Raw genomic sequence first — 12,348 nt, 5'->3', positions numbered from 1 at the left:
TATGAAATGTCTGAAGATTTTTGAAAAATGTCCATCACAGTTTCCTAAATTTCCTGTTTTGTCCAAAGCTGAAACCAAAGAATGTTTGGCAATTTTACGCTAAGGAAAAATGAATAGGGCTGCAACTAATGATTATTTTCATTGGTGATTAATCTGTTGATTATTTTCTTGATTAATTGATGTTGTTAGTCTATTAGTTAGTCGGTGGTTAGTTGTTTGGTCTTTAAAATGCCGATCAGTGTTTTCCAAAGACCAAGATGATGTCCTCAAATGTCTTGTTTTGTCCACAACTCAAAGATATTCAGTTTACTGTCATTGAGGAGTAAAGAAACCATGAAAATATTCACATTTAAGAAGCTGGAATCAGAGAATTTTTACATTTTTTCTTCTTAAAGAATGACTCAAACCGATTAATCGATTATCAAAATAGTTGGCGATTGATTTAATAGTTTACAACTAATCGATTAATCGTTGCAGCTCTAAAAAAAAAATATACTTGAAATGATTAATCAGCTATCAAAATAGTTGATGTGAATACAGACTGGTTGTGTGAATGTACAAGCAATTAAAGTTAGAATATGTAGTGGACACCTGCAATACTTGAAATAAGTCTTCAAATAAAATAACAATTTTTGTACATTAGTTTCTATTTTTTAATACAATGTATCATCAGAGGCACAATGTATAGTGAAGCTGAGTACTTCAGCACTCCTCAGAGACTGAAACTCTGCATATGAGTGTCGTCCATGCTAATAATATGAATATGGTGCATTTGTCTTCTGTCCATCTTCACTCTCTGCTTGGGAAATCATATGCAAAAGCCCAGAGCTGAAGCATGATCGCACTTTCATCCTGTCTTATATAAAATAACGTGATCTCACTGTGTCCTATGTCCATAACCATAACTAAGCAGTAATATAGTCACACAGTGTCCGGTCTGAGATTGAGAGATTGTGAAGTTAATCCTTAGCTGGATCATGTCAAGCTGGCATTGCTAATCATTCAAGTGTAATAAAAAGTAAAGTACCCAGGAGTGCATTTTTACTGAGAGCAGGTATAAGACATTGCTGCCTTGGCTGCACTTCATGCTGTCAGCATTACTGAAATTCCCATAAATGCAGCGACAAACACCCTCTCTGGCTTTATGACTTCAATACGCTTGATGCCAATGCAAGTCTCTTTAAAGTGATGTGTATGGAGAGGAATGAAACAAGAAATCAAGGAAATTCACTAACTAGATTCCTGGTCTCCATTAAGGTCAGAACAGACTAATGTTTAATGGAAATATTTGTGTGTTTAGATCCTTTCCTTGATTAAAAGTAAAAATACCACAAGTAAAAGTCTTGCATTCAGAAGTGTACTCAAGTAAAAGTACACAAGATCATCAGAAGATGTAATTAAAGTATTAAAAATACTCCATATGCAGAACAAGAAACGATTATTTTCTAGATTAATCGATTAGTTGTTTGGTTTATAAAATGACAGAAAATGGTGAAAAATGCCGATCAGTGTTTCCCAAAGCCCAACATGACGTCCTCAAATGTCTTGTTTTGTCCAGAACTCAAAGATATTCAGTTTACTGTCATAGAAGAGTAAAGAAACCAGAAAATATTTGGCAATCAATTTAGTAGTTGACAACTAATTGATTAATCGTTGCAGCTCTACGGTCAGATAAATGTACTGGAGTGAAAAATATTTAATCGTTTTCCTCTGTGTAAGTATAAGTATAAATTTGGAAAAAATAGAAACACTCAAGTAAAGTTCCAGTACCTCTAACCTGTACTTAAGTACAGCACTTGTGTAAATGTACTGTAGTGGTAAAAAATTACTTTCCACCACTCAGCACATGTGCTGCCTAGAATACTATCCGAGGAGCTTTTCACTTCAGTTTTTGCGGTCGGTAGCAGCAGGGTTTTGGGTTGTTTTGCTGCTCCGCTTGTCAGAAACCAGCATGTCCCCCGACATGTCATTGTCCTCCTGGCCTCTAACACATCAGACACATCAGACACTCAGGTGTGTGGCTGAAGCCAGGGGAAGCGGTGTCTATGATGCGCCACACCATGGCCTCTCTAATGAGGCCTGACTCTTAATGACTCGCAGCCCCCAGCAGCATGCAGACAGGGACGGCCAGCAGTGAGGCTTATCTCATTGGCACTCTGCGCTGCGCGGTTACACCTGTAACCTTTAGATCACTCCAAATTAGGTTGCTCCAGGAATCCTTCAGTAGTGATTACAAAACAGAGTGGCCGGGAGAATTCTCATAAAAATTGTATATGAGCCGTCCGCTTGAATCTAGAGGAGGGATAATAGGCTGATCGTGCAAAGACATGTTGCACGCAGGAGCCCACTACTGATCAGGCATTCTCTCTGCTGCTCCAGACAAAGATTGCACTACCAAGCAATGTTTCCGTTGACTGATTTCCATTATGTAGATGTAAATTAACACAAGCGAGATGAAACTGAGCATTGTGATAAATGAGCACATGGAGCGCTAAGATGAGCCTCAGGAGCAGCTGCGATCCATAGATGGGAGGTGAGTTTCTGACTTGTGCCAGTCAGTCATGCCTGCTGAGCATCATTCATGGAAGAGTGCAGGTGCTGGTCAGCCAGGGGACGGGGTGCTTAATTGCATTGCACTTTAATAAGTCACACGCTGAAGACACATGGCTTTAATCATGCAGATGTCTCTGCTGGTAGGCAGTGCTGGGAACATAGGTGACTCAGGCTCATCACTGTCAATGTTTCTGCAGGCAGGTGTTAACCGCGGGTGTCCGTGTCAAGATTATTCTCACATAGTCCTTACTCTCACGAACACTACATACACCGTAACAGTATACCCCTCCTCACGTACTTTGCACTCGTGTCTCCATCAGTAGCCTAAAAGATGTTGCTATTTCAGCAGTTTGTCAGCGAGATCAGATGCAGCAGCTCAGCGATTGAGAGGGTTTCACAGTCTCAGTAATCAAAGTGGCGAGGAACAGGAGAGAAATTCATTTAGGGGGGAATAAGGTCTCTGGAGAACATTTAGTGCGGTGTGAAGTGAACACGTTTGAAGTCAAAACAGAAACAAACTGTTTTTGTGGATGTCGGCAGATACAGGGAGGAGAGGAGGCGTACAGGAGAGCCCCAAGTGAAATGTGTCATATTGATCCGACTTGTCTGTCTCATGCGGTGATCTCTGTTCACACTTGCTGTATGCAGAATCAACAATGAACAGAAGCTCACTTCGACCTACCGTTATTAAAAGTGTGTCTTTTTTTTTTAAACATTCAAATGTTAAAATCCATGTTAAAGGACAGCAGGGATCTGTTCGGGTATGACAAAATATCAGTGAGTTTTTGTCCTTGACATTCAGTTTTTTAAAGTCACCAGTCTGTTCTACTGACATATGCTGCGCTTCTTACTTACTGAGGCCTTTTGTATTCCTTGCGGGACATCGGCCATTGATGAAAAGTTTCCATATATATATACAGACAGATGCTGTGCTGCACACAAATAACTCAGTGGAGATAGATTGTGACCAAATCTAACAGGGTAAGATTGGACATGGCATCTCAGTGTGATAACAATAATAACAATCACAACCAGAACAGAAGATTTGATTTCATATCAGATTTTGCAACTGCACTCTTTTTGATGACGTTAGACAATAAACACGTGTGCTGCCTGCATGGTGCTCTCAGATTATGGTGGATCAAGAAATAAATGCAGCAGGCAAAATAATTCCTGTTTGCTAAAAACAAATAATGCATCAGGTCATAGGCAAATCAACGGCGTATTAGTGCCATTGTAGGTAAGAACTAGACTTATGGTCTCCGCCAACCAGTCAAGTTGCAGTTCACATCCATGTCTGTCCAAAATGTCATCACTTCATTTTATCCTATTAGACAATTTGTGTGAAATTGTCTTAATAGGTTTATGAATTCTTGATTTATTGGCAAAAAAATGTTTTGTGAGGTCAAAGTGACCTTGACCTTTGACCACCAAATTCTATCGGTTCATTCTTGAGTCCAGGTGGACGTTTGTGGCAAATTTGAGGAAATTCCCTCCTGGCGTTCTTGATATTGCGTTCACGAGAATGCTACGGATGGACGGACAATCCAAAAACTGCCGGCGCGGAGGTATATAAATAACGAGAAAAAACTTGGATAAAGTCCAAAATTTGCGAGAAAAAACTCAGAAATTCTCTGGGATTAAAGTCACAAAATTAGGGTTGTATCAACCTCATCACACTACAGGTGTAAACACTGCGGTAAAGTGAGCTGCAGAGTGCAAAATATATTAATTCATTTTACATTAATATTTATCTTCATAAAAGAACACAGAAAGAACATGAAAGAAAACACGTATATGTATCTTTCAGGACCTTCGGCTCGCTCAGAGCCCATACTTACCATTAGAACACTAATTCAGTGAAATTCAGACGGCGGCTAAATTTGGGATTTTAATCACAGAAAATTTCTGAGTTTTTTCTTGCAAATTTATGATTTTATAATCGCAGAGATTATTCAATTTTTTTCTTCATACATTTTTTACTTTTTTCCTCAAATTTACCACCTTTATCTCAGAGAATATCCAAGTTTTTTTTCCTGCAAATATATGACTTTATAATCTCAGAGAATATTCCTTTTTTTTGCTTGTAAATTTGTGACTTTAATCTCAGAGAATTTCTGATTTTTTTCCCCACAAATTTATGACTTCATAATCTCAGAGAATATCTAAGTGATTGTCTCTGAATATTACCCCCTCCCTCGACTCTTTTACTTATTTATTTTTACCTACAATGGCCCTAATAAGCCGTCGTACAACTCTGAAGAGTCCTAAATTAAACTAAATGAAGTGCTTTGTTGCATCCTTAGAGTTAGAGAACTGCTAAAAATGTATATTTTATTATGAAACATATATATTACCACAATTGAGCAGAAGCAAAATATAAAAACGTACTATGGCTTCTGTTGAGAGAAAGTGGAGACAAAAATATTACATTAGGTATGGGCTTTTTATCAAATCTTCATCCATTTATCCAAATGAGTTATTTTATTGATATATTTGTGCTGGTTGTGTTAAAGGTGTATTTGTTAGCCAGCTGTTTGATGGTGCCTCAGTAGACGGGCTAATTTAAATTCAGCTCTGATTACCAAACAGAGATCTCTAAATGATCAGTCTTCTGACTCAATGTCCACCCAGCTGGGCCCTAGCAACCGTTTTCCAAAGAAAAAATGTTGAATTATTTATTTAGCCCAGAACAAAAACAGCCATATTATGTTGTCGTGCTTATGTTTACATCTTAATTCAGAATTCACAGCACGTGAAGGGCAGAAGAATCTCAAACCCGCCCTCTGACCTTCTGGAGGAACCATTATAGAGCGGCGTAGTGAGCAAGATGATAAACACATCAATGTTCTGTTCATGTCTGCATTATCATCCTCGTGTAGGCTTCGTTAATGAGCACACATAACGCCATCTCGTCACATTGTGGACAAGCCACTTGTAGTGTTTGAAGTGTGAACAGAGTTCAGTGTATTAGACCCTCTTGAATTAATGTAGGCTTTTATTCCTGTGGGTTACTTGGTGCGTCTGTGGATACCAGGTAGGAGGGACACTGGAAAGTGGAATAAAAACTGTGTGGTCGGATGTGGAGGCTGCGCAGAGTAAATTGGCCTTTCAAGAGCAGCTTTTGTGAACTCTATCCTTATTGAGATTCTTGATCCCATAAGAAATGTATGAGTTTGCATGCGCGCATGCGTGTGAGAGCAAGCAAGGAAGCAAGCATGTGTCTTCTGTGTGTCATCATAAGCTCATTATTTTTCTTCTCTCCCACAGATCTGCGACCTGTCATCACCTCTCCCAGTGAGCGTGTGTGTCTGGGCACAGCGGCACTTCTGTCACTTTGTGCTTCCAGAGCCCCCTCAGCATCCACAAGAAGAAAAAAAAACACCCAGGGTCCACAAGGCCGTAGGATTAGGTGAGCTTAAGGCCACGTGCCTCTGGCTGCTTGTACCGGCTACCTTGCCACATATTCAGGATAATCCTTAATTTTATCACCTCTCTGCCTCCCGCCGCAGGCTTTTGACTGTGAGGTTTGCGAAATGAGATATGACAAGTTATGAGGTATTTCCACTTGTCCAGAGCCGTTCGGAGAAATGATTGAGGGTGGTGGTCTAATCACAGGAGGAATAAAAGCGTTCTGGTCAATCAAGCAGGGTCCCTGTAGTATTTAACAGGATTGTTTCAGAGAATGAATATAAAAAGCAGCTGAAGCCCTTTAACATGTGTGCATCTTGATTAATCATCCTGTTAAGGAAATGAACATGAATTTAACCTCTGCCTGTTCAGATGAACTGCTACTTAGAGGAAGTGGAGGTCTGATTGATTTTCTTTCACATGTGAGTGAACTACATGCGGCTATCAATGCAGAAGATTAGCTGAACATGTGAATGCCTGTGTTATTGGATACAGTCACTCAGAAATATTGAACACATCCCCTATAACACAGAGAAGCACATACAAGGCACACACAGCCTAATTTATTCATGCAAACACACCATCACGTATGATCACAGCCATACAAACAAACTAGTTAGGAGTCGGTTTCCTTGTATTTATTCTCATGGGTTTGTTGTTTATAATACAACGATGTGTGAGTTTTCTTTTCTCAAGAGGCCACATCATGTTCAGCGTCCCGAAACGCATCATCATATATAAGACACAGTTATGCTGGTACTGTTGTTGCCATCCAGGCTTTAACCTTAAGCATGAGACATGTTGTGTGTCAGTCATACCTGTGTCACACATCCTTTATCTTCGGTAGCGATGTGCTAAGGTAAGACCTGCTCGTGTGGCGAATCCATCACTGTCATGCCCGTTGATCATATGCACTCTTCCTCTGCCTATAGGTCTAATGAAATAACCTGCTGGTCTAAACAAATCAGCATCTCTGTCACTGTCACAGGGAGGTTTCATCTCTGCAGCCGCTCACAGAGCAGAGCACATGTGCTTTTTGAAGGTCTTACTGAAGGAGAAAAGCACAGGAGCAAATATGAAACAAGCACAGGCATCTATTGTAACCATCCTAAGGCCCTGAGAGCCCTAACCCTTATTGGATAAAAAAACACCTAAAATTAAATGCCCAAAATGAATCAGGAATAGCTCTTCAACCAAAAGGCTTACAGTTTGAGTTTGAGTCAAAGGGGGGCGTGTTGTACAGACGTAAGCCATAAGCTAGCTAGCAAGGTACTGTATACACCAACTGTGTGCATGTTTATCTACAGTAGGACTGCACAGTTAATCAAAGTTTTATCAAAATCACAATACGGTCTACTGCAATTTTCAAATTGCAAGATGAGGAGGAAATCGCAATATTTGTTCAAGGTGAAATGTGTGTCAATATGCCATTTTAAATTAAATATTGTGGTGCTGCAGAGATGTCCTGGTCTACACATCATATTCTACAGATTTAAGAAAAACATCTTTGTTTGGTACAGATCCCCACAAAATTCCCATCAAAATTATTTTAATATGCTTTTCAATGAAAATGGGAATAATGATTTAAAAATGATCGTTCCCTCTAATATCGCAAATCATCATCGCAATTGCAATATAATATCAGTCAAAATAATCGCAATAAGATATTATTTTCAAAATCGTGCATCAGGAACTCAGGTTCTTTCTGTTATTGTCCTCTTTCTTATTTTTTTGTTTCATCCCTGTACTTTTATGAAGCCTCAGGAGAAGTGCAAATTTCAACTCACGCGGTCGCACCTTGTGCCAGTTGGCATTCCCTCGCGTGCCTCGGGCAAATTGGCCTCCGCTTGCATCGCTCCATGTTTGAGAAGTTGTGCTGCCTCTAAAATTTGACTTGCATTCTCTCTGAACACACGGTGAAGCTCACTAATTAATTGCCTAACGATTTTTATCGTTCAACACACAACTTGTTGTTTTGACACTGTTTTTTGTACATTTTAACAAACAATGTATAATGTCAATGAGATAATTACTGAGCCTTAGAAGGGCTTTGTTACCTTTGCACAGAGCAGGGCTAGCTGTTTCCACTTGTTTCCAGTCTTTCTGCTAAAACTAACCGGCTGTTGTCTGTAGCTTCATATTCACCGTACAGATATGACAGTGGTATCTATCTTTTCATCTTATTCTCAAGAAAGCAAATAAGTGTATTTCCAAAAATTTCAAACTGCTCCATTTAACAAGCACAGGCACGTGTTTTGATAATCTTATCTCAAAAACTACTGCAAAGGTGATTAGATTACTGGAGATGTACCACTGCCCAGTACAAATATGTTCTCATTTGAAAGACCAATATGTGATCTGGTTCAAGTTACAGTAAAAGTACAACAATCTATTTTTCTACCCTGTCCCCGTCTCAGAGTGAAGAATGGGGTCATCTGTTGCCCTGCCGGCCCTGCTGCTTGTTCTGGGCTTGACCGCTAATGTATGGAGTCTGAACCCGGATGACCCCAATGTCTGCAGCCACTGGGAGAGGTGAGCATTATTATTATGTGTTTACCACAAAACATTGAATTTTAGATTTAAAAGAGAATCTGCTGTAGTTAAGCAGCGCCATCTTCCAGGACTTTTTCAATACGCCGTCTACAAACGCTCACTAAAGTTCCAGATCTATTTCCAGATCTATACAGCAGTATATCGATCCCACACAGCTCATGTCGCCAAGCTCTGAGAGATGGGAGGAGTTGCAGCTTCAAATGAAATACGCAGGCAAATTGATCAGTGTACTCTCATCCCAATCAATCACAGCAGCCATAGAGCCTGAATAATTATTAGTTGTGCTGGGCAGTGTCACTTATGAGAAATAAGCAGGAATAATTTCTGTCCTCGATACAAAGGGGAGGAAAGAAAGCTGTGAAGATATATTATCTGAATTATTGCCTGACCAAGGTGAGTGTACTTAGGGATCACTGTTCCACCTTGTTGGCATCGAAATGAATTCCCTAAGTGGGCTGTGTTCGTAGCTTTGAGGTCCTGCAATATCCTCAGACTGCCTCCGGCTGCATATATCACTAACATGAATCACCTAAAAGCTCCTTTCAAGTCTCTTTCTTTGCATATCAAAGTTATTGTAGTACTCTCACTGGGACTGCATCCATTGACAGGACCTGTGTGCTGTTATTGTTTTTTCAAACCTCTCCAAGGAGCATGAAAATCTACTGTATGTTCCCAGCAACGCTTACTATGATTGCAGCAGTGTCTTCCACTGATGGAATAAATATTCAAACCCTTTATCAAAGCAAAAGTACCAGTACAACAATGTACAAATCGCCCTTAAATAAAGGTACTTAAGTGTTATCAGCAAAATGTGCTTAAAGTAAAAATGAAATGTACTTGCTCTGCAGAAAAATGGCTCCTCTGACTGATATATTATTATATATTATATTGGATCATTAGATTTATAATACTGATATATCCATGTGTAATAGGGCTGCACAATTTATTGAAAATTAATCTCGATGACAATTTTGGCCTCCCACAATTAAATGAACATGATCGACTGCAATATTGCCGTTTAAAATCAGTGCTGCGCTCATAGAAAACTCCGCCACATATCAAATCAAGCGCTTCTTAAACTATCAGCCAGCCACCAGCTGGCGATAGAGATGTTTTGGCTTCACTTTTGGGGAGCAGCAGCCTGTGACAAACTTTCCTGAACGCGAGATAGGGTTGCAGCTGCAGTCCAGAGTAGAAGAGTACTGTATATTACTCGTTTTCACTGTAATGCACTGAATTCAGTTGAAGAAGAGCCTTATTTTAAGTCTTATTTTCATGCAAAGATGTTGTACATTAGCAGGAATGTGGCACAACATGGAAGTGAAAGCAGTGCTCTATTCAAATGTGAAAGTGCAATAAAAAAACGTATTTTGTCCTTAACATCAATGAATAATCGTGATAAATAATCGTGATCTCAGTATTGATCAAAATAATCGGGATGATCATTTTGGCCATGATCGTGCAGCCCTATTGTGTAAGCAGAATTTTACTGTTATTGTTACTGCTGGTCGAGGTTGAGCTCGTTTTAACTACTTTATATACCGTGTTTAATAGTTCAGTCCAGCGGTTCCTAACCCAGGGGTCGGCCTGCTGCAAATAAACAAATCATCTAATACACAAATTTGAATTATTTATTTTTTTGTAATATTCTCTAATTTTTGTGAAATATTTTATACTTTTACTTCTTTGGGCCTCAAACAATTATTTAAGTGAAACCATCTGAGACGTTTAGAGGGGAAATGTCTCTTTGGTTGAACTGCTAACAACTAATAGACATCTGAAACATGACAAGGGGCCCATACTAAACACTAGTTCTTCTTTTAAACAGCCACAAGCCAAAAATGTTGGGAACAACTGGTTTAATGTTTAACAATTAATTGTATTTTAGAAGCTCATCATGCTTTTTATGTTTTCGGGTTGTCCGTCCGTCCGGTCAAATTTCTTCAAATTTAGCACAAATGTCCACTTGGACTCTAGGATGAACTGATTACACTTTGGAGGTCAGAGGTCAAGGTCACTGTGACCTCACAAAACACGTTTTTGGCCATAACTCAAGAATTCATATGTTAATTATGACATTTTCAACCGAATGCTAATAGGATAAAGTGATGAAGTGATGAAATTTACAGACGTAAACTGCAACTTGACTGGTAATTATAATTTAATGTAAAATCTGAATCTGAAAACTTACTAGTAAATATAGCTGATAGATAAATGTAGTGGAGCAAAAAGTACAATATTTCCCTCTGAAATGTAGTGGAGCTGAAGTATAAAGTAGCATAAAATGGAAGTAGTCAAATAAAACTCTCAGTTCTTCTTTCTAGCACTGGTGTCTTTACGTTTCTGTCTTTTAGCTACGCTGTGACTGTCCAGGAATCCTACGCTCACCCATTCGACCAGATCTACTACACCAGATGCACAGACATCCTCAACTGGTTTAAATGCACGCGGCACAGGTACGTTTGGAGGAGCCTCCTTAGTTGTTTAATGACTCGCCCTTTACTGTTCCCCAAAATCAGAGCCAAGTCAGTGAAGGCCACAACAAACGTCCTTGTTAATGTGGCTGACAGTGAAGTGCTCAGAGCCACGATGCCTCTGACTCTAATCATCTCACAGTAAATGTTTTAATTACTTCCATTAAGGTTAATAGTGGGCATCCAACTAAATAAGTATACAGAGTCACCTCCCAAATACTGACTTTTATGTAGCAGGTGTTTTACACAAGATTCTTTGTACTTTAAAAAGTTGCCAATAACAAGAGAATCATAGTACAGCTTACTTTTACCTTCAATATGTTCTCCTGCCCTACAGAAAGGGTCACTCTTTACATCACGCTGCTGTCTCGGTGTGTCTGTTTTTCCAGGATCAGCTATAAGACGGCTTACCGGCGGGGAGTAAGGACCATGTATAGGCGCCGCTCGCAGTGTTGCCCCGGTTACTTTGAGAGCGGGGACTTGTGTGTTCGTGAGTATCCTTTTTCATGTCCTTTGTCCTCAATGATGACATTTCAGGTTATGCCTGCTAGACATTTAGAGAGCAGGAGTAAATATTAGGATTGATCGTTACTGTGGGTGGCTTGCAGATAAAGCTTGCCGCCGCCGGCCCCCCGCCTCTGACGCCCCCACTCCGGTCTGATCCTCTTTATCATGAACACCCAATAACACGCCGCCACCACCTCCTCTGTTAGCATGCCACCATCCATGTGCATTTACTCAGTTTAAGGTGATTGAGCATGATTTAACATGTGGGCACAGTAGACTGCTCTCCTCTTTACCCTTCCAGTAATTGAAGTTGTATAACAATGAGAAAAATTAACGAGCCAAGAGGGTCCTGGTTACAGACTGAGTAGGTATAGCACCCGCCATAAAACCACACCGGAATTCAATAACATAAAAAGGAGCAGAAGCCGTGAAAATTGAACTGTAGCAATGTGCTGATAACAACCCTTCCAAGTCGTTTTTATAGCTTCATTAATGGTCATTGATTTCTATTTTTATTCACAGACATCAAACTGAATAATTTTGCATGTTGGCCAAATAAAGACAGAACATATAGCTTCTGAGAGTTACGTTTTTGATATCCTCGCCTTACCTAATGTTTTATTCCCTTTAAATAAGATTAGAATCATCGCACTTTAATATTTTCCTAGATTTTTTTTTGCAACATGAGGATAAAGTGACTGCAGCCATGCGGGTATGCTCTTTGACCACAGCTGAGCTTGTCCTTGTCTAGGCTTTACTAGCCTCGGGGCAGCAGAGCACCGGGAAGCCGGCCAACAAAGAATAAGAGCTGGTGTGATTATCTGGGGGTCTTGAGGAAGGGAGGCGCAGC

The 12,348-nt window shown here is 39.8% G+C and overlaps 1 protein-coding gene across 5 annotated transcripts in view; it reads left to right on the top strand.

Moving 5' to 3' along the window:
• The window catches only part of megf11 (multiple EGF-like-domains 11), an 89,458-nt gene that overhangs the window by 12,477 nt on the left and 64,633 nt on the right, over positions 1 to 12,348 (top strand). For all 5 annotated transcript variants that reach the window (XM_037768469.1, XM_037768470.1, XM_037768468.1 and 2 more), the window contains exons 2-5: positions 5,824 to 5,965; positions 8,382 to 8,496; positions 10,872 to 10,973; positions 11,381 to 11,481. In XM_037768469.1, coding sequence (XP_037624397.1) covers positions 8,390 to 8,496; positions 10,872 to 10,973; positions 11,381 to 11,481 — 310 coding nt within the window. In that variant the 5' untranslated portion in view covers positions 5,824 to 5,965; positions 8,382 to 8,389. The remainder of the gene's footprint in view (positions 1 to 5,823; positions 5,966 to 8,381; positions 8,497 to 10,871; positions 10,974 to 11,380; positions 11,482 to 12,348) is intronic.

Source organism: Sebastes umbrosus, chromosome 4 (assembly GCF_015220745.1).
Source record: "Sebastes umbrosus isolate fSebUmb1 chromosome 4, fSebUmb1.pri, whole genome shotgun sequence".
Lineage (NCBI taxonomy): Eukaryota > Metazoa > Chordata > Actinopteri > Perciformes > Sebastidae > Sebastes > Sebastes umbrosus.
This window is presented reverse-complemented; position numbering and strand designations above follow the sequence as displayed.